General features: G+C 42.5%; 1 protein-coding gene across 2 annotated transcripts in view; it reads left to right on the top strand.

The window, feature by feature from the left end:
• Window positions 1–23,091, top strand: part of slc23a1 (solute carrier family 23 member 1) — a 116,354-nt gene that overhangs the window by 84,088 nt on the left and 9,175 nt on the right. For both annotated transcript variants that reach the window (XM_068043514.1, XM_068043515.1), the window contains exons 9-13: window positions 7,580–7,736; window positions 9,795–9,942; window positions 10,327–10,432; window positions 19,753–19,882; window positions 20,709–20,852. In XM_068043514.1, coding sequence (XP_067899615.1) covers window positions 7,580–7,736; window positions 9,795–9,942; window positions 10,327–10,432; window positions 19,753–19,882; window positions 20,709–20,852 — 685 coding nt within the window. The remainder of the gene's footprint in view (window positions 1–7,579; window positions 7,737–9,794; window positions 9,943–10,326; window positions 10,433–19,752; window positions 19,883–20,708; window positions 20,853–23,091) is intronic.

Here is a 23,091-nt window from a genome sequence, read left to right as displayed (position 1 = left end):
ACCCCTTCCCCTCCCTCCCAGAATCGCGACAGGGTTCCCCTTGACCTCACTTTCCACCCCATCTGCCTCCATATCCAAAGGATTATCCTCCGCCATTTCCGCCACCTCCAGCACGATGCCACTACCAAACACATCTTCCCCTCCCTTCCCCTGTCAGCATTCCGAAGGGATCGTTCCCTCCACAACACCCTGGTCCACTCCTCCATTACTCACGGCACCTTTCTCTGCAATACCTGCCTATTTACCTCCTCTCTCCTCACTATCCAAGGCCCCAAATGCTCCTTTCAGGTGAAGCAGTGATTTACTTCTTTCAATGTAGTATACTGTATTCGCTGCTCACAATGTGGTTTCCTCTACATTAGGGAGACCAAACGCAGACTGGGTGACCGCTTTGCAGAACACCTCCACTCAGTCCGAAAGCATGGCCCCAAACTTCCGGTTGCTTGGCATTTCAACACACACCCTGCTCTCGTACTCACATCTGTCCTGGGATTGCTGCAGTGTTCCAGTGAACATCAATGCAAGCTGGAGGAACAGCATCTCATTTAACAATTAGGCACACTACAGCCTGCCAGATTGAACATCGAGTTCAATAATTTCAGAGCATGACTGGCCCCCCATTTTACTTTTATTTTTAGTGTTTTTTCTTTTTTGTTTGTTTTATTTTAGTTTGTTTCTACTGTGCCTACTCACTTTTTTTTCATGTTTGTGCTTGTGGCTGTTCAGTTTTCAGTCCATTAACAACCTATCTGTACTAATGCTTTGTGTTTCAGCACACCATGAACATATTGTTTGCCTTTGCTCCATGACCTTCTGGTTAGCTATTCTGTAACCTTGTCCTATCAACACCTTCTCTTTTTTTGTTATCTCTTGGCTCACCCCCGTTTTACTTACTTAAAATCTTTTACATTTCTTATATCTGCCAGTTCGGAAGAAGGGTCATTAACCTGAAACGTTAACTCTGCTTCTCTCTCCACAGATATTGCCAGACCTGCTGAGTATTTCCAGCCTCAGCAGTATTTTGATTTTATAACATTTCTGGGTATTACTTTTGCATTGGTTTGACACTATGGCTAGAAATTTTAACTTCAACATTGTAAAGTGGCAAGAGGCTGACCTTTCAGTTCATTTTGATGGCAAGAAAAATGTGGTGTGGTGTGGTCGCCTGTTTTACACCCTTACAAAGGTTAAAAGTTGTGGCCTATATTAGATGTTCCATATCTTAATTATAATGCTTGGCTACAACAGCTACAGCTACACCTTGCTAGCAGCCCCACTACCCCACCATCTCTCCTCAAAACTGACTCCTCAAAGCTTTAACATGTACTGGAATGATTCCACAGACATTAGCTGTTCTTCAGTAGTTCACCCAATTGTCCATTGTTGACTCTTAAGCAACAAGTATCAGCAGACCATTTTACTATAGGAAGCCCAACATTAAATCTATCTTTGCATGTTCATGCATACAGACTTTTCAGCATGATCCTGAGTATTCAAGTTTAAGAAACCTGCTTGGCTTCTTCCTCCCCTCCCCTCAGCCCTTTAAAGAGTGACTTGCTCTACATCTAACTTTGCTGTACCTACCCAGGAATGCTTACAGCAAGAATAATATAAAAGAGCCCAGGGCATCATGGGAGGGGGCTAGAAAAGAAATATTTTTCAGGGATGTTTTCTTATTGTGAGTAACAAATTAGCATCCTATCTTGATGTGCTGATCTTCATTCTTTGATTTAGCAGCATTCTGAATTTGATGTAGGAGTCTGGTCCTCTTGCAGGTTGTTCCTGGGGAACATATGTCCACAATGCAGAAGTCAAAGTCATCTATGCTGATACTGATAATCTACAACATGGTCTGCTGTTTTAGTTTTAGTTTTAGAGATACAGCACTGAAACAGGTCCTTCTGCCCACTGAGTCTGTGCCGACCATCAACCACCCATTTATACTAATCCTACACGAATCCCATATTCCCCACCGGTCCCTTTATATTTCTTTACCACCTACCTCTACTAGGGGCAATTTATGATGGCCAATTAACCTATTAACCTGCAAGTCTTTGGCATGTGGGAGGAAACCGGAGCACCCGGAGGAAACCCACGCAGACACAGGGAGAACTTGCAAACTCCGCACAGGCAGTACCCAGAATCGAACCCGGGCCCCTGGAGCTGTGAGGCTGCAGTGCTAACCACTGCGCCACTGTGCCGCCCACTGTGCTCTTCCACACTTTATAAAAACAGACATTTGTGACAATGCAACAATTGATTTTGACAAAGCATGCAGAAACTAATTAGATATTCTCCTAACCTTTAGATCATTTAATATTACTCAGGGCATGAAAGGCTGGGTAAGTGGAATCATGATGTTTATAATGCTTCTAACTGAAGATCCTACCAAGTTACATATCTAATTATACTATCCACACACAAAGGCAAACCCAAGCAATACAGCTTGAAAAGAAGTTTTCAAATAGTGGAATGTAAATCATTATGCATATTTACTTTAAGTTTCTGTCAATGTCCTCATTCCTTTAATCTGTATAACATTTCCTCCTTTATACTTTACTTGGGTTTTATGCCCTCATCTCAATTTCAATTACATTTACTCACCACCCTGCTAGGTACTTGTTAAAGAAAATTAAATTCAATATATAATGTGAATAAAATACTCAGTGAATTAAAAATAAATCAAACATACCCAACACATCTTCAGTCATTCCAAAAATGCTATTTTTTTTTCATTTCTCTTTTTTTATGGGTATATGCATCTGAGAAATTGCAGCAATATCTTTTTAACCTCTGCACACTTTTTTATTTCCCCTGTGGCATTTTTTAGCTAGCTGCCTTTTGTACCTAAATTAAACGAAGAATATAAGACATGTCAGCATGCCAAAGTGCTGTCTAATTCCACCTCCACTCGTAATCACCATAAGCCTCATGCTGTACTTGTGCTCCATCACACCAGTCCGAGCTGCTACTCTCCACCTTGGCTACCAGACTCACTCCCTCAGTTTCTCATCTGATTGCCTCAAACTTCATGCTGGCGTCTGTATTCCCTGACTGGCTGCCTCTGCTCTCCTGTAGAAAAACCAACTAGGGGAAGAATTTTCCCACAGGCATCGCGAACCCGGTGCCATGATCATATGTATGTCCTGAGCCTGCGCTTGTTGTCAAGATGCCCACCAGTGCAATTTTACATCAGGTGGGTCCTAATTGGCTGCCTTTGTGTTTGACATCCAATTAAGGACAGCAGACAGGTTTCTGAGGCAGGAGACCTAAAGAGAGGGCTCACAGCATTGGCAGGCTGGCAGCCCCACCAGGAGAGGTGGATGTTGCTGAAGCAGAAAAGCGAGCACAAGGAAGTCTCAAAATAGTGGCACTCTCAGGAGCTGGCGGCTCATAGTTGGGGCCAACAGTGTGGGGGGGGGGGGGGGGGGGGGTGGGGAGGTGGAGCTCCTCCACAGGAATGGTTTTGGCCATAGTCATACCTGCAGCTCATTCATTGGGCCTGCGAGAGGAGGCACCAATAGCCCTTCAGCCTGTCATCGGGGGACTGCCTCCAATTTGCTTCTGGGCTCCAGATTTGGCAGGCAGCCAGCCCAATGTGGGTTCCAAACATGGCTCCTAATTGGGGCCTTAATTGGCTGCCCACCTCCATGGAACAGATTGCCAATACCCATGGCAGCTCGCCCTAGGAAACTCATCTGGAGGTGGGAGTGTGTCAGGAGCCATCCCCATATGCAACTATCTGAATTTCGCTTCCCCCTCCACCTCTGTATCTTTCTCTGTGGTAAAAGTATACCTGGGTCCAGCCCCTGGTTTTCTCCATTCCTCCAGAACACATTTGCTGTGTTCTCTTCTGGGGAGTTTACAGTTATGATATTGGATTTATTTTTTGAGTGCATATGTAATGCTAAGATCTTTGTTTTATATATTTGCTGTTCTATTAGGCAATCATTATTAATAACTTTTTTTGAAATTTTTTTTGAATAATTCACCTCCGTATCCATATGAAGACTTTTAACATTGTTGTCCATCGAGTTTGGAAGATTGCTAACTATGGGGGGGGTGGATCTTGTCAGTTGTGCATTGGAGGCAGGTGGAGGAAACTTTGAAATGTGCGCATCAGGTCTTCCCAATACATTTTCACCTCTCAGCGATCTTGCCGCAGGCAGGGTGAGACCAGCATCAGTAGCAGGTAGCAAATTATCAGGAATTAAGTGCCCACATAGGGGCAAATTGAAGTCACCAGCATCATTCTGGAGCTGGATAGGCCCCCCCCCCAGCACCCGAGTCCGAACTCTGGCAGGCGCCTGGAGGCGACCTCCCGGTGGCAGGCCAGGGGACCAGCGAGGCCTCCTTTTTAATTCCACACCACCAACCCCTCCCCTCCACCCCCCCCCCCCCCCCCTCCCCGCCCCTCAACCCCAAAGCTGCAGGTGTCATTGGGCTACAGCTGTAGCTACAGGCCATGCTAATGAGGGGCTCTCCCTCCACAATGATGGCCTGGCAGCCTTGGCCTCAGTTTATTTTTAAGCATTTAAGTCTTCAAAGGATGCCTCCATCTTGAGGCGTCCTTTCGTCCCCCACCTTCAGTGGCAGTGTCCACTTCTCCTGGTGGGGCTGCCGGCTTCCCCAGGCTTCTGGTGCTCTCATTGGCCCTCCTGCTTGTGCAGCCCACCTGCTGTCCTTATTTGGAATGGGGTCCTGAAGGTGGTCTCTTAATTGACCACTTCTGGGAAGATCGCACAGCCAGGAGACCTTAGAAACCATTGGTGTCAGGACCCAGAAATCGTCCCAGCACATGTTTTAAAAACTAAGGCTATAAAAGATTCGACCATCCTGAAATGTTCATCAAGACAGGCAAGGTTCAACTTACCTGCTTTATCCAGACCAAAATATCTTTTCAGATTGACCATTAATTCAGAACTAAGGGCATCAATAATGCCTACCATGGAGGGCCACTAAAATTCTTTAAAATCTTTTAATTTATCGTACAAGGGGATGTAGGACTATTTATAAACAATGGGCCGGAATTTGTCAAAATGACAATGAGACTAGCGAGGACCACCATTATTTATGTGCAAATCACACACAAACTTCAGGTGAGGGCAGTTATGTGGCTAAAAATGCAGTTTCTAAAGTTGTTGTCCAAGATGCACTGCTCTGCCATTAGTTACTCAAAAAAAAAAGACATCTCAATATCTGACTCCCCATTCAAATGTATGAAGTTCCTGTACTTGCATGGTAGATATGTGCTAAATGTGTCACAGAAAGTTAGAACTTGTCCACTTCACTCTAGGTCGCATTTTAACAGTATGTGCTAATTCTTAATTACTGCATAAACAGCTTCTCTGGCATTGTAAATTAACTATTGTAAGTGTGGAGTCTCATCCCTTCAGCTTTTAATAGTTGGAGCTTAAAATCTCTTGAACTTTTTTTTCCCTCCTTTCTCAATCCACTTTTTCTTTCCCTCACTTTATTCTCTCAAATTTGGGTACGCAAAGTGAAATAGTGAAGGGGGAGATGGTGGCATAGTGATAATGTCACTGAGCTAGTAATCCAGAGACCAAGTGGCCTGTTGAGAGCTGGTCATTCCATGAAATTACCATCGATTGTTAATAAAAAATATCTGGTTCACTAATGTCCTTTTGAGAAGGGAATCTGCCATTCTTACCTGGTCTAGCCTACATGTGACTCCAGAGCCACAGTAAAATGGTTGACTCTTAACTGCCCTCTGAAATGGTCTAGCGAGCCACTCTGTTATCGAGGGCAATTGGGGATGGGCAACAAATCATGACCTTCCCAGTGACGCCCAGATCTCATGAAAGAATAAAAGCAATTAAAACTTGCACTTCCCAATTCAGACTCTTTTGCTGTTCATTTAACAATACTTTATTCTGGTTAAGGATATGCACAGTTGCTTGCCCTGTTTACAGATCCCAGAGTCCCTGTAGAGGGTGCTGTGCTATTTCAATCTCTCTGACTCGCAATGCAAAGTCTCAGGAAAATTAAATGGGCAAAGGCAAGTCTAAGTAACAGTGTCATTCGTTCGCCAGTTACAGTAAATTCTGGCCCATTGATTCCATCTAACTGAATATAAGCGGCCAGAATCTTATGCTGTGCCTTGGACCAAGTAAATCTTTAGCTTGAGCACAAAAAAACTATAGTTTTTTTTAAGAAGTCACTGACTGTTTCTTTGAGATAAGAATTTTAATATAATTTAGATTTCAGCAAAAAGAGTGAAACACTCAAGTCTTTAGTGTTCAATATACAAATATTTTTAAAAAATCTATACTGGAATGCCAAAAGCTGTCAACAACAAGGAAATTTCGAGATTTATGATCAAAAAGAGAGACCGATCAAAAAGAGACTGATCACAAAGCTATTTCAGCACTGTTACGATCAAGTGAGGAGGGTTCGAAGAGCTTCCCTTTTTTTTTCCCCCTTCTTGTTTGACCACAACAGGTTTACATCTTAAAGTGGATGTACTGGCCAATTCAGTAGGTGTCTGGTTCTTGTTCTGATCATAGCAAGTAAGTAATTGGACAGGTTTTCTTGAGTTTAACAAAGAAAGAGGTTAACTTTTTTTATTGAACCTAAACTGAACTAATAAAATAATAATGCGCCAACTTTCTCTCATGCACTCTGAAAGTTTACACACACAAATAGATTACAGAGTGGGGCAAGATAAATTGGTTGAGTTAGAATCCATAGAAAAAAGGGGTATATAGTCTGTGGAGTTTGGTGATTCGGCTGGCTTCTGGCTGAATTTGATGGTCCTGAGGCTTTTAATTTGAAGAGGTAAATGACTGGTTCGGTGGTCACCTGAAGACAGCAATACCTGATAATTTCCTGCAGTGGAGTTTCTGATTGTAACCAAGTATGCAAAGGTCAATTGCAATTTTTGCAATCTTTCAAGCTGGAATGGAGAGAGAAAGACAGAGACCCCTACTTGGGTCTGTACATTGTCAGAGTCCAGTTGCTTCTCATCTGCTGCAGAGAAAAACACCAGCTTTAAACCACAGATGGGGAGGGGCTTGTCACATGACAGTCACTGTGATTCAAAACATAACAGTTAGCAGTATTTCTCTCTTGCTGAAAGAAAGAGAACAAACAATTCCCTTAAACTTCCTGGGTCTTGGTTCTTGCTGGGGAATTAGCAAACATTTAATCTCTTTCCTCATAGTACTTGCATGTAGAATACAGTGTTGCAAATTAGGTGACCATCCTAAGCTGCTATCAAAGTCATCTTTTTATAAATGTCTTTTTAAAAAAAAATACAAATTCAGATCTCCAGACATTCAACAAAGCACATTGGCATAACAGCACAAAGAGCTGTTGGTATCAAAATAAGTTACATTTTTAATCCAAAATGCGTGAATCTCTAAACGAGTGCAAGACTGGACAGTTTAGGGATGTTCTATATAACTAGTTTACAATGCATTAAGAAAAGCTCTCTGGTGAATCTAAACAAAAAAAATTGTCATCTTGCCATGTTCTTTTTTATAGATTGATTTCTGTATTATAAATAAATCCAGAATAGGAACTTTCACCTGCAATATTGTCTCTGCTTTCTTTTCAGATTATAATGGCCATCATGGTTGTCTGGCTAATTTGCTACCTTTTAACACTCACTGATGTATTTCCAAAAAATCCTGATCAGTATGGATTCAAAGCCCGAACAGATGCCAGAGGTGAAATAATGTCAACAGCGCCCTGGTTTCGTATGCCATATCCATGTAAGTGCCAGGAAAAGGGAATAGTTTATGATTTATTGTGCAGGTAAAATAGAATATGCATAGTAACTCCTCAACTTACCTTTATACAGCCAGAACTCTGGGGTGAAATTGGTCTATGCCAGGAGCATGAAGTGGACTCATAGAAAAATAGACAGCCTGTTGTACATTACAATTTTATTTAATGTTCCACCAAAACCCTCATTTGAATGTGATGTAAAACAGGCTGCTGATTTTATGAGCCTATTTTGTGTTTTTATATGAAAGGTTAAAAGAATAGTGTACAATTAAACATGAGCAGTTACTTTTTAAATATTATAAAACTGGATATTGTGGTTAAAGTTAACCACATACTTTGAAATTAAACTTCAGCAACATGTGTTATGAACGCTGGACTGTGTAACATTGTGATTTTTAAAAAGTTTTTGAGATGGAGTCTGGAAGGTCAGTAACTTCACATTTACTCTGCTAAAGGACAAAGCAAATCAAAGACTTTATTTTTCTCCAAAATAAAAGACTGCAGGGGTAACAACTAAAGAACAATAAGGGGAATTTTATCCTGGTGGCGGGGGTCTTGATGTCCAGAGAAACCAATGCTGAGACCCCCACATCACCTCTTCTCCGAATGGCACTAAAATTGGCGGGCCTATCAGTCACTTAAGTGGACAGTGGTGGGTCTTCCACAGGATCAACAACCCTGTCACTAGAAGTCCTCCCTGGCTGCAGCGCCAGGGCGGTGGCTGCTGCTGCAGATGCACCTACCGGAGGCTGAGGAATGTTGTTGGAGCCAGGTCTCAGGTAGTTCGGGGCGGGAGGGTTCTTGCCGGGTAGGTGTTGTGGGGGTGGGAAATTAGGAGCAAGGGCAGGGGGGTGGCCCTCAGTGGGCAACCCCTTCCGATGACTTGTCCCTAGTTCAGGCACTAAGTGCCTTTTGACAAGGGCCATCACACTTTTTTTTTTTCTCCCCTCCCCACTCCCATCCCCAACAGAGCCGGGAAGCAACCTGCATGGTTTCTCGGGCCGTGTTTCCAGTGCAGTGACTGGACCACTTGCCGCCTGACTAATTGTGGCTGCAACGGGAAGAGGCCCCTAACTGGGGACTAATTGCCCAGTTAAGGGCCTCAATTGGTGGTGGGGCGGGAAAGCCATTCACAGACCCTCCCGCCCCAGACTAAATTTTGGAGGAGAAGAAATGGTGGTGGGAACCCCTCCCTCCCGCCACCCTATTTTATGCTTGCCTGTCTCCAAACCCGCCAGAGCGTAAAATTCCCCCAATGGATTTCACCCTCCCAAACCTTCGGGTCATAAACAAGGGGGTCAGTGATTCCAAAGATATAAATGTACCAAGCAGCTGTTAACACCTGGGAACAATGGAAGGCCCAGGTGGCTCTGTGAAACCAGACTTCTGGACTTTGTCCTGTTCCAATGTGCAGTCAGCTTGAGTCCAGATAAATTTAGCAAGAGAAGAAACCAATTGTTGCTGCCTCACAAGAGAGGCTATCAGAAGCCTGACACAGTAAAAGGCTATGAAGACTTGAACCTGTTTTCAAAGTTGAAGCTTGCAGAGAAGTAGAAGACCAGCACGAACACCAGGAATCACTTTATTCATGGACGTCCGGGTTGGAAGTGCTTGGAGAAGTGAGCGAAGAGGACATTGATTTTTGAAAGGTCTGGGAGATTCAACTCATTGCAACTAGATGGTGTTTGGAACTTTCAACCACAAAGGATTTCACTGTCAAAAAGGACTGTGTAAAGTATAAGTGTTGTGTGAGGTTTTCAAGTATTTTAATAAGTAAAGAAAATACCTTTCTTTGTAAGTAACTGGTACCTCAAAATACAAAGTACTAATTAGCTAATGGGGATTTCTTTTAGTTTAGTTATAATAGAGGTTTTGTAATGTGAAATCTTGTTGTGATTCTCTTAAATGGGTCTGATGGTTCATATCTCGTATTTTTGACATTAACAATCTCACTGAGGTCATAAATGTAACTTTTTTTTAATGCATTCTTTTTGCTAAATTATTTAAATACTCTTCTGAAGTCTGTTTTGATTTTTTTGCAGGTCAGTGGGGTTTACCAACGGTCACAGTAGCTGGAGTGCTGGGAATGTTCAGTGCAACACTCGCTGGTATCATTGAATCCATAGGCGATTATTATGCCTGTGCTAGGTTGGCTGGGGCTCCACCTCCACCTATCCATGCGTTAAACAGGTACACCTCTCTTCTACAGCATATACAGACTCACTTGCACTGATTTTATATTTTGTATAAAATTGGTTTGAATTTAAGTTAGATTACTAACATTAGATCAGTGAAATATTGAGCTGTCTCTATATGGTATTACCCTAATTAACTAAGTTTTTCAACGTAAAGAATATAACTAGTTTATTTTAGACAAGGCAATTTTCAGTATTGTGAACACTTGCCAGAAATTGAGGCATTTGTTAGTGTTCAATTGCAGTTGATGTAACCTGAGTTGTAAAAAGTCTTCAATAGGTTACCAAATTCTGTTATTGTTTTTAAAATAAAGTTTTAACTCTACCTCTCTATAAACAGGACTGATTGTAACCTGGAATACTACTTTTTGTCTTCCAGAGGGATCTTCACTGAAGGAATATCATGTATTATTGCAGGATTACTTGGAACAGGAAATGGTTCTACATCATCCAGCCCAAATATAGGGGTCCTTGGGATAACAAAAGTACCTTCTACCTACACCTTTTAACTGTGTTTCCTTACTTTTCATTTTTGACACTTGCCTACGTCCTTGTAGTTACATCAATTATTCAAGAGGGAGTGAATTTGCTCATCAGTACCATTCTAGGTTCAAGATGTTCGAAATTTGTATGATTTAGCTTTATTTTACTTTTTGAAGGTATCTATTCACAGTTGAAAAGGTAATTTGACCATGAAGGATTGGTGGAATTATTGAGCCTGATATTGTACGGCACCTGAATTTATTGCCGTGCAATATTTACCAGGGCATAGGTTGCCATTATTTCTATTTGCATATTGGGCCAGAATTTACTGTCAAAATAACAGTAAGGCTAATGGTGCTTGCTGTTCTTCATGGGTAAATGGTGTAAGATGATTTGCCTCTGACACCAAATATGGTTTGCAATTTAAAACTTTTATTGTGTTTGACCACATCTTGACTCTCTGGGTGGAATCTTACTGCCTTGGTTTTTTTTAATCAGATGCCCAAACCGTTTTCAGGTCACAAACCTGATCGCTGGAGTAGCGGGCCTGCTGTTTGTTCCTTGCCAGAGCAAATCAATTAAGAGCCTGCCTCCAGGTTTCTCGACCAATTGGGTACAACAGGCAGGTTGACTGGCTTTTTTTTTTGTCAGAGGAAGGATTTCTGCTTAAAAGGACCACAGCATGCTTCAGAGAAGCTTACCAGGACTTGGATTTTTTTAAGCTGCAGCACCCACAGGAATAGTGAGAAGACCTGGGAAGACTGGTCCCTGAGTCTCCCACTCTTACCTGGAGCTCCAACTGAGGGGCTGGAGTGTGGTGAGCTCTCCTAAGGGCAGGAGGAAAAGGACACCTTCAACCAAACCAGCATGAATGGACTTAGCCGAGGAAGTGAGCAGCATTAGTGTCCCTTCTAACCTGGAGACCTTTTCAGGGCATTAGGAAGTCATCTTGCATGAGTGGCATAACACTTAAAGATGCCAAACCCCACATTCTGACTTTCCCAACATTTTCCTGCACAGCACTCCTCAGAACAACACGCCTTGCAGCTCCACTAATTCCCTCTCTGCAGGCACCTCGCATCCCATCTGAGCTAACTACATTCATGCACACCCTCAGCCGATTGCACTCTTGCACCCATGCTTCACTGTATACAGACATAAATGTTGTCCTTCACTCCTTTTGAGCACAAGCCTAACAATCCCTCCTCCCTGCTTCCTCTCCTTGCAGAAGAGATTGTCCAACTTGGCAAGAATTAGCGAAATGGGATTGTGGGAGGTGGGGCAGTCAGCCTCCAGTTGGGCCCTGACAATGTATGCCCACCTGGTCAACTGGGAGGGTGATCTTGCATCATGATGCAGATGCCAGCAGTGACCTGCCAATAACCTAAGCCTCCTGAAGCACTGGTGCTTGCACATGCCAGGATAGCTGGTTATCTGCCTGTGGACCCTCTGGAGGTGTCGCCTTCCACATGCATCTCCGTGCCCTTTCCCTTTGCCCTATGCAGAATATGTAACTCAGAGAAGGCAGCTAGTGCTGCTATTGGTGGGTGAAGTGCTGGTCAGATTAAATGTCTTCTAGGCAGCTGGCAATCTCCTGCCAAGCAATGATACTACTATCTGACAGAAGGAGTGCTTTGCAAAGCAACCTCTCAGCCTGGCCATGTCTGCAGCTCTTCAGATCAAAGCCTTCACAGCTTGTTAGTTCCACTGAGGCAGTCCGTCCCAATATGCCCCCCTGTCGGGAAAGAGGGATTCCCTCTTGATTGCCTTCTTAGTGACTTTAATTGCCTTACCAATATCCCCACCAATAGGCCCAGAAAAGATGGAAGGAGGCAGGAAGATGTTGGCATACTGGTCTGATGGCATTTTTTTCCAATTTACCTCCCCGCCCACCCCTCATCATCTCTAAACACTAGTTTAGTTTAGTTTAGTTTAGAGATACAGCACTGAAACAGGCCCTTCGGCCCACCGAGTCTGTGCCGACCATCAACCACCCATTTATACTAATCCTACACGAATCCCATATTCCAATAACATCCCCACCGGTCCCTATATATTCCCCTACCACCTACCTGTACTAGGGGCAATTTATAATGGCCAATTAACCTACCAACCTGCAAGTCTTTGGCATGTGGGAGGAAACCGGAGCACCCGGAGGAAACCCATGCAGACACAGGGAGAACTTGCAAACTCCGCACAGGCAGTACCCAGAATCGAACCCAGGTCCCTGGAGCTGTGAGGCTGCAGTGCTAACCACTGCGCCACTGTGCCGCCCTCCATGTAGCCCCGCCCATGTCGTCGCTGCCATCCCCGGGATGATTCACCTTTCCTGGTGCTGAGCCTAGAGGCGAACGTCCATTCCATTGTTGACGTTAGCTTAACAGATAAGTTTAAATAGAGGAAGAGCACAGTCTTGAGACTCAACTGAACAAATTTGACTGTTGCATGTTATGTGAAAACATTCGTGAACTGGGTAGCATGGGCATATTGCTCACTGTTGACGTAATGGCTGGTAGGACTATATTGTAACTATGCGCAGGGTAATGAGTATTCTTGTTGTTTAAATGAATGCAATGCCACAAACGTGTTGCCGACTTAGTTCCTCTGAAATATCTCGCAGTCGGGAATCTGAAAAAAAAACCTCCCACCTAATTATATCACCCTGCACGCCACCAAATCCGCCTCAGAGGACAGCATAAAATGTGTTTTTTTTATTCGTTTGGGGAATGTGGGCATCACTGGCTATTCCAGCATTTATTGCTCATCCCTAATTACCCTTGAGAAAGTGGTGGTGAGCTGCCACCTTGACCGCTGCAATCCTTGGGTGTAGGAACGCCAACAATGCTGTTCGGAAGGGAGTTCCAGGATTTTGACCCAGTGACAGTGAAGGAATGGCGATATAGTTCCAAGTCAGGAAGGTGTGTGGCTTCGAGGGGAACTTGCAGGTGGTGGTGGTCCCATGCATCTGCTGCCCTTATTCTTCTCGGTGATAGAGGTCTTGGGTTTGGAAGGTTCTGTTGAATGAGCCTTGGTGAGTAGCTGCAGTGCATCTTGTAGATTGTGCACACTGCTGCCACTGTACGTTGGTGGTGGAGGGAGTGAATGTTGAAGATGGTGGATGGGGTGCCAATCAAGTGGGCTGCTTTGTCCTGGATGGTGTTGAGCTTCTTGAGTGTTTGTTGGATCTGCACCCATCCAGGCAAGTGGAGAGTATTCCATCACATTCCTGACTTGTGCCTTAGTTTAGTTTAGTTATACAGCACTGAAACAGGCCCTTCAGCCCACCGAGTCTGTGCCGACCATCAACCACCCATTTATACTAATCCTACACTAATCCCATATTCCTACCACATCCCCACCTGTCCTTATATTTCCCTACCACCTACCTACACTAGGGGCAATTTATAATGGCCAATTTACCTATCAACCTGCAAGTCTTTTGGCTGTGGGAGGAAACCGGAGCACCCGGAGGAAACCCACGCAGACACAGGGAGAACTTGCAAACTCCACAGAGGCAGTACCCAGAATTGAACCCAGGTCGCTGGAGCTGTGAGGCTGCGGTGCTAACCACTGCGCCACTGTGCCTTGTATGGTGGACAAGCATTGGGGAGTCAGGAGATGAGTTACTCGTTGCATAATTCCCAGCCTCTGACCTGCTCATAGCCACAGTATTTATGTGGCTGCTTCAGTTCAGTTTCTGGTCAATGGTAGCCCCTAGGATGTTGTTAATGGGGGATTCAGCGATGGTAATGCAATCGAACATCAAGGGGAGGTGGTTAGATTCTCTCTTGCTTGAGCTGGTCATTGCCTGGCACTTGCGTGGAGTGAATGTTACTTGCCATTTATCAGCCCAAGCATGGATGTTGTCCAGGTCTTGTTGCATATGGACACTGTCCGCTTCAGTATCTGATGAGTCGTGCATGGTGCTGAACATTGTGAAATCAGCGAACATCCCAAATTCTGAATTTATGATGGAGGAAAGGTCATTGATGAAGTAGCTGATGATGGTTGGGCATAGGACTTTACCCTAACGAGCACCTGCAGTGATCTGGGAGTGAGATGATTGACCTCCAACAACCATCTTCCTCTGTGCTAGGTAAGACTCCAACCAGCGGAGCGTTTTCCCCCTGATTCCCATTGACTCCAGTTTTGCTAGGGCTTCTTGATGCCATACTCTCTCAAAGCTGCCTTGATGTCCAGGGCAGTCACTCTCACCGCATCTCTTGTGTTCATCTCTTTTGTCCATGTTTGGGCCAAGGCTGTAATGAGGTCAAGAGCTGATTGATCCTGGTGGAACCCAAACTGAGCTTCAGTGAGCTGGTTATTGCTGAGCAAGTGCCACTTGATAGCACTGTCGAGGACCCCTTCCGTCACTTTTCTTTGCTGATGATCGGAAGTAGCCTGATGGGGCAGTAATTGGCCGGGTCAGACTTGTCCTGCTTTTTGTGCATAGGACATATATGGGCCATTTCTCACATTGCCAGGTAGATGCCAGTGTTGTGGCTGTACTGGAACAGCTTGGCTAGGGGCACAGTTAATTCTGGAGCACAAGTCTTCAGTACTATTGCCGGAATGTTGTCAGGGCCCATAATCTTTGCAGTATCCAGTGTCTTCAGCTGTTTCTTGATATCATGTGGAATGAATTGGATTGGCTGAAGACTGTCATTTGTGATGCTGGAGACCTCGGGAGGAGACAGATGGATCATCCACTCGGCACTTCTGGCTGAAGATGAATGCAAATGCTTCAGCCTTGTCTTTTGCACTGATATGCTGGGCTCCTCCATTGGTGAGGATGGGGATGTTTGTGGAGCCGCCTCCTGTCAGTTGTTTGATTGACTGATTGTTAAATGTGAGCTGATAACAGCACAACTTCAGCAAACCTGTAGGCAAAAGTTTTTTTTTGAGCTGAAGGGTGCAGGGGGAAGATCTAACCAATGGCAGACACTATTGAATGCCCTACTACAGTAGATTCTGGCCAATTTAATCATGTACTAGTTCAATGGTATAGTGCATTTGATGTTCTCTTCACTTAGTTTCTGATGTTGGTTGCTTCACCATAGGAAGATGTTAATCAGAAGCCAGGCTTTTCACAGTGGGGAAAAAAAACTGGATACTCTTCCCTTGAATGATTAACAGAATCAATCAGTTCAACAATGTATTTGTAGAAACCTGATGGGTTCCATGTCCCTCTTCCCATTTATATGGTTCATTTGGTCACTGAGAACATACGAACATACGAATTAGGAGCAGAAGTAGGCCATTCAGTCCCTTGAGCCTGCTCTGCCATTCAATAAGATCATGGCTGATCTAATTGTGTCTCAAATTCCACACTCCCATCTACCCCCGATAACCTTTGATTCCCTTGCGTAACAAGAATCTATTTACCTCTGCCTTAAAAATATACAATGACCCTGCCTTGGCCACCTTCTGAGGCAGAATGTTCCAAAGTTGCACAACCCTCAGAGAAAATTTCTCTTCATCTGTCCTAAAAGGGTGACTCCTAATGTTAAAACAGTGCCGCCTAGTTCTGGACTCCCCCACAAGAGGAAACCTCCTTTCCACTTCCACCTTGTCAAGACCATTCAGGATCTTAAATACTTCAATCAAGTCTCCCCTCACTCTTCTAAACTCCAGTGAAAACAAGCCCAGTCTGTCCAACCTTTCTTCATAAGACAACCTGCTCATTCCAGGTATCAATCTAGTAAACCTCCTCCAATGCATTTACATCCTTCCTTAAATAAGACCAAAACTGCGCACACAGTATTCAAGATGTGGTCTCACCAATGCCCTGTATAACTGAAGCATAACATCCTTACTTTCATTTTCAATTCCTCTCATAATAAAGGACAGCATTCCTTCTTTATTAATTGCTCTACTTGCATACTAACTTTTTGTGACTCCTGCACTAGAACACTTAGATCCCTCTGCATCTCGGAATTCTGCAGTCATTCTCCATTTAAGTAATACTCTGATTTTTTTTTTATTCTTCCTGCCAAAGTGAACAACTTCACATTTTCCCACATTATACTCCATCTGCCAGATTTTTCCCACTCACTCAACCTCTCGATATCAGTCTGCAACCTCTATGTCCTCTTCACAACATACTTTCCTACCTATCTTGTGTCATCTGCAAATTTAGCTGCTATACTATCACTTTCCTCATCTAAGTCATTGATATAAATTGTGAAAAGTTGAGACCCCAGCACAGATCCCTGTGGGACTCCACTAGTCACATCCTGCCAATCCGAAAAGGACCCATTTATGCATACTCTCTTTTCTGCCAGCCAGCCAATCTTCTATCCATGCTAATGTGTTACCACCTACACCATGAGTTCCTACTTTGTGCAATAACCTCTTTATGTGGCACCTTTTAAAATGCCTTCTGGAAATCCAAGTACAGTAAGTCAACGGGCTGGAGGGGGGAAAAAAATCACAGGAAAAGCATTACAACAAAAATAAATCCCTTAAAACTGTTAACTGAATTCCTCCAAGCAATACTGCTAATAATGCAATTGACACTCATTATGCTTTTATTAAAAACAGTTGTTAAATGGATTCTACATTTATTTGTAATTTAACTGACTTTTATAAAGCACATCACTGGAAAAAAGATCGAGTAGAGCAATTTGACGATAAAATTTTAAGAGTGAACTGTGCTTATTCAACTAATTGCAATCCTGAAGTACATAATCTATTGATGTATATTTTACCTAAAATGTTGGAATTTAATACTGAGGCCAAATTTATTCAGACTTCTCTTGCATTTGTAGATTTTCTGAATGGCTAAATTTAATATTGATCATTTGAATGTTTTAACCTCATTGGCCAAAGGACAGATTTCAAAGGAATTATGCTACAAATCAGTGCTAGAGACAACAAAATGCAGCCACTGCTTATACTTTCGAAGCAAATTAAATAATATAATTAGAAATTGCTATGAGCTGTTAATCGTTGACTACTGCTTTGTAACTTTCCAACTAATTTAAGATGAAGAATGATTTATCTTGATCTTTGTCTCATTTCTGTTTTATTAGCAATTGTGCAGGGAATGCTAGAGGCAAATGAGTCTGAAAAGAATATTCCACAGTAAACATCAATTTCATACAAGTGTAATTATTAGTTTTTGAAAATATTTTCTTAAATAAAAGACCAGTTAGATGAGGGTTTGGGTTTATTAAGTAGCATTATATGTGCACACAATGGTGTGAAGAACATACACTGAAATAACAGAATCCAGCTGGTGTGTCAAGTTCCCTTGACAACAATCTGGCAACTAGAACAATTCACTTCGGTGGTGATTTTTTGAAAAGCTAACTGATAATTTATATTGAATTACTTTAATATAAAAGTTGAACCTGCTGCATGTTAAAGCTCCTCAACATGGTGTAGATTAATTATTTGTAATGACTTCATGATGCCAGTTGAAAATTTATTTTGTGAATATATTGCAATATTTCAACCTTTCAACTTATTAGCACACTGTGGAAATACTAGATTAATGATTGCATTTCTGCAGCATGGAACAAAATCTCGAGTACTTTATATGTGGAGCAAGAATCTCCAACAAACATTATTTTCAGCCCTCATATAATGCAGTCAGTGACTATGGTAGCTACTTAAAAATTATTGTAACTGTTTAATAATAACTTGACTAATTGGAGTACCAAACAGAAATTATGAAGAATCAAATTGCACAATTTCTCTATCTATGCCACTGCAGTTCTGTATGCAGTATCAAGATCTAGAATCATGTATTCAAGCTTTGGAGAATTGATATCCCATCCTTCAAAATACCCTATGTTATTCAATTACATAATTAACAACTTCATGGAAACCATGGACTTTAATTCCTAGTTTTTGTGAAGTAATGTTTTCAATATGACATACCAACCAATAGCACCACATGCACATTTCCAGCATGGATCAGTGGATAGCATTCAAAATCCATGCCCACCCCAATCAGAGTATTGAGATTTAAATATAGTAAATCTGCCATGATATAGCTGCAGATGAATAACACTATGCAGAATGAGGATTGAGCTTAGATCCTGCTGATCCATCTGGCAATTGTTCATTGTTTTAATAAACTGAATCATCAGGGGCATGTTTCTGCAGCCAAAGAAACTGCACAACTTATAGGGGATGAGAAATGAAAGTAAATACAATTACAATTAAAATTTATACTTTTTAAATAATCATTCATAGGGTCCAGGTTTAGTTCGTAAGCTTTACAAAACTCGGATTTTTGCATAGGTATGCCTTCAGATAGAAGGTAAGAATTTGGTTATTTTGAAGTGTAGTGACTTGTGTATAAATGCAGCAGCCAATGTGCACATAATGAAGTATCTCAAATAGCAGAGAAATCTGACTGCTAACTTTGAAAGTTGGCACTTCCAATACTATTGTACTGAAGTACCATTCTGGATGATGTAGTTTCCATCTCTGAAGTTGGACTTAGACCCATGACCTGACTCAGAACTGAAAGTTCTACAACTGAGCTAAGCTACTACCTTTGGTAACTGATCTGAATCATGTGTATCCTGTTTGATGATTCAACCAATAGCCTAGGAAAGCACTTTGGCTGTGATATTGAAGCCATCTGATTTTCCTCGTAGATATGTATTTGATAAGGCACCTGTTAAGTCACTTTTCCTGGTTTGTTAGCCATCTTTTCCTAACATCTTACTTGATAACTTTGTTTGCATCAGCTAACTTATATTACTACATCAACTATTGGATTGCATTTAAACTCACTTTCCTTTTTTAAACTTCTAAACTTATCCAGACTTACATGCTTTTCACTCTATCAAACATTCTTTAATGTAAAGTTCTTTGCTTTTTTTTTTAAGTACCTCAACTTATGATTGAAGGATTACTTCAGCCTGTCTCTCCAGTACTTTCTCTTTAATTAGAATGCCAATTAAGACTGCACAAACAAACTGGTAAACTTTACTTATCTGACCTTTTGTAATTTTTCCAAAACTATGCTTGACTAAAGTTTAAGGTTCATTCTTAAGTTTCATCAACATTGACATTTGTGCTATTGTTCTGTTAACAGCACAGAACTGTTTTTTTTCAATTCAACATTTCATTCCAATAAACACTTTATTTGTATCAGGAGTTATTAATGGTTTCATTAGAAAACTGAAACCCAACTTAAGATTTCTTATGGAAATTTAGTACATCAAATTGAGGCTTTAGTGCCTTACTTCAGTTGGTTTTGTTTTTGGCAGAATTACATTCTTTCTTGCAGTTAAGCATCATAAATCAGTGGTATCCGATTGTTTTAACTTTTCTAAATAGTGTTGTTCTGCTTCTCAAGGTTGGTAGCAGGCGAGTGGTCCAATATGGAGCAGTTATTATGTTGGTCTTAGGGACAGTAGGGAAGTTTACTGCATTGTTTGCCTCATTGCCAGATCCCATTCTTGGAGGCATGTTCTGTACTTTGTTTGGTAAGTTGAAGTATCCAACATGTAACATAATATTGCATGGTTTGTTTTATGAACTATATTTTCAAGATGACATTTACTGCAAGGAGCCTGTAAAGCCAGAGGGGCTCCATGAATTTTGCCAATAAATTTCATAGTGCTTTTGAGGTTAGGTGGTATTAACATCGTGACTTGTCATAACCTTGCAACAAATACAGCCAGGGAAATTGCATATAAACTTCATAAAGTTTATAGCCATATTGATGTCTGCTTACTTATTAATGCTGTGATATTATGTGGATGTGTAATAGGTGAAGCATGAAGAAATTACTAAAATGCCATAGCAATCATTTGGCTATGTATACTTTAACCCTTTATATATATTTATTCTTCAGCCTTTCAAGTGACAGTTGGCTATACTAGTTTCAGATTACATGGAGAGGGTGCATCTCCTTGTCTGCTGTACCTTTGGTAAAAGAGTCATTTTTTCCAAGGTTTCCCTGACTCATTTGTTGAAGGTATGGTGGACAATTGGAAAAATCCCCTCGGACCTGCCCATTAAGTGTCAAAAGAAACCTTTTGTATCATTGAATTTGTGGTAAATGCAGCTAAAGATTGTTGGCTTCTTGGCACTTATATTTGTAACATTTTTGTGATAATGCAGGACTGAGTGATTCTAAGTGAATAAACACCTTGACATCCATTATTCTATAAATTTTCTTGCAAAACTGATTTGGTGGAAGCAACTTTGACATTTAACAGCTATAATTGTGTTATGTATTTTAGATCATGTTTGAAATTGTTGGTATGATCATTTTGATAATTTAAGGTGATGTTTGTTGTTTTCCAGGAATGATCACAGCTGTTGGACTTTCCAACCTTCAGTTTGTAGACATGAATTCTGCCCGCAATCTCTTTGTCTTGGGATTCTCCATGTTTTTTGGTTTAACGCTACCAAATTACTTGGATGAAAACCCTACAATGATTAATACAGGTAAGCTAGTTAACACACAATCAGGTTCTACTAAAAATTGTAATTGTAGGAGGGACGATCCAAAGTGCTGCACTAATAAGTAAAGGCATATGGTTCCTTTAATGTTAAATAGAATAAGTTGTACACTGAATTCGTGTGCTATTCAAAAGCTGCCACATAACCTTTTATCCCCACCTGAGGTGGCAAATGTGACTTTGGTTTAATGCCTTATCTGAAGTATAGCACCTCTGGTAATGCAGCACTCCCTCTGTACTGTGCTCCAGATGGCTGGAGGGGAGCACCAGCTGGCGTACCCTCAAAACATCTCTGTGCCACTGGTCAAGGCTAGATACCCTGTGTATGTCCATGCGCTGTTCCTGCATGCACTCCAAGTGCTGCCACATATGGTTCTCCATGAAGTTGGCCACTCTCTCCATGGAGGAGCTCATGCTCTCATAGCCCTGAGTCATTGTGGTACACGTGAGTTGGATGAACACCTCCATTCTCTGCCCATGACCCTGCAATGCCTCAATGAACTCTGACATATGGGAGCACATCTCCTGCTGCTGGTCTGGGTAGAACTTCCTTTCCAGTGACTCCTGAGGCCCTGCATCTGTGCTCAGCTGAGCTGGGCTGTGTCTGTCCTTGTTCATCCACAGGGAAATGCCCACAGCTCCCTCTACCTCTGATACTACTGTAAACCGTGGCGCGGAGCCAACTCCCCTTTGGCCCCTTTATTCCCTTCGCCCACTAGATCCTGGCCGTCACGTGGGACTAAGTCCTCTTAATTCAGGCTCAGGCTGGGTGTTTGGGATATCAGGGTTACAGGAGAGCCACCCTCCACCTAATCCACCGGCTACGGTTAATGGCTCAATACAAAGAGGAGGAAACTCAGTCCTATCTTTAACTATCAATTTACTTTATTCACATTGTTGTACAATGTAAGAATAAGGCTTATACACTTGGTTAGACAAAGCATGCCACTCAAACTGGGTTATACAGTTTATGACAAAGCTAGCTAGAATCGATACGCACACCCACTAGGTTCCTCTGACCTTCCCTGACCTAGTCACCGAAAACAAAGGATAATACCCGAAAAAGGGGAGAGCTGACACTAGCCAGGCATTCCGTTCTCTCTCTCTTTTATGTCGTTGCCGCCTTTCTGATGCAGGGTCTTCCACTTCCGCGATGGTTGGTCTCCGGAGCTTCTCGCTGGCTCTATGCCCGAGATTCTCCATACTTATTCTCTTTCTTATCTCTTCGAGCTGTGCTGTCTCTTTCCTGTTGGTTTAGGCCTACTCACCTCGTTCGTATCTTCTCCTTATTGGCCCAGGCCCAAGGACCCCGGTATCACTACATGTACAAATAAGGCTCTATTCTTGTGATCTCTCCCTTGTCTTTCACATAAATTAATTAGTTCAACTGGTTTTTACCAGCACAGGCCAGTGTCTGAGCTCTGGTTACTTTAGTTCAGCAGTGTCTGAGCTCAGGTTACTTCAGTTCACAAGCTATTCAGCAGTTTGTAACAGACTCAGTACTTCTTGCAGCCCCTGACCAACACTACCGCACTACTGCTGTGATCCTTGCTCAGTGCCACCCGAACTAACTAAATGTGCACAAGGAGCCACTGAGGTGAATGTATCTGTGTGCTAGTGAATGGTGTGATGGCGTTTCTTCAATTCCTTGCTGGTCATCTGGGACCACAGAGGGATAAGGTCTCCTGGGGTGGATAACTTGCACCTATGGAAGACGCAGGAGATCATGAGAGCTAGTCTTGGAGCGATAAAGCCTCTGCAGTGTTGAGGCCTCTCAATGCAACTCTGTGTTCGGCATGCTGTCAGATGGGGTGGAGTGTAATGTACCCCACTTAATGAGTGTTTTGTCCTCTGTAGTCATCATCTCCACTACGAGCGCCCATTTTGCCAGGGCCGACTTCCTCCTGGTCTGCAATCCTGGCTATTTCCATCGCTTGATCTTCTTCCATTGCCATTATGATTTGAAAGTATGGTACCTGTTTGTGCTGTCTTGCAGGCATTATGAGCCTGCAAGGACAAGAGAGGGTGATCAGACACTGATGTCCTTTGTGGCCAATGGCATCTGCCCCATATCAATAAAAGCTGCATGTTTCAGTGCTGGCAGGTCCTCAGCAGCACTCAGGTTCTGAGCCATTCTGAGTGGTCAGTAATTGCCATGGGTGCACACTCCTCTCATGTTCAGGAGCAGCATACACCAGGAGACCCATCAGCTGGTGTGTCTATTA

The sequence above is a fragment of the Heterodontus francisci genome, chromosome 12, assembly GCF_036365525.1.
Source record: "Heterodontus francisci isolate sHetFra1 chromosome 12, sHetFra1.hap1, whole genome shotgun sequence".
Classification (NCBI taxonomy): domain Eukaryota; kingdom Metazoa; phylum Chordata; class Chondrichthyes; order Heterodontiformes; family Heterodontidae; genus Heterodontus; species Heterodontus francisci.
The sequence above is the reverse complement of the archived record's forward strand: the minus strand, read 5'-3'. Positions and strand labels throughout refer to the sequence as shown.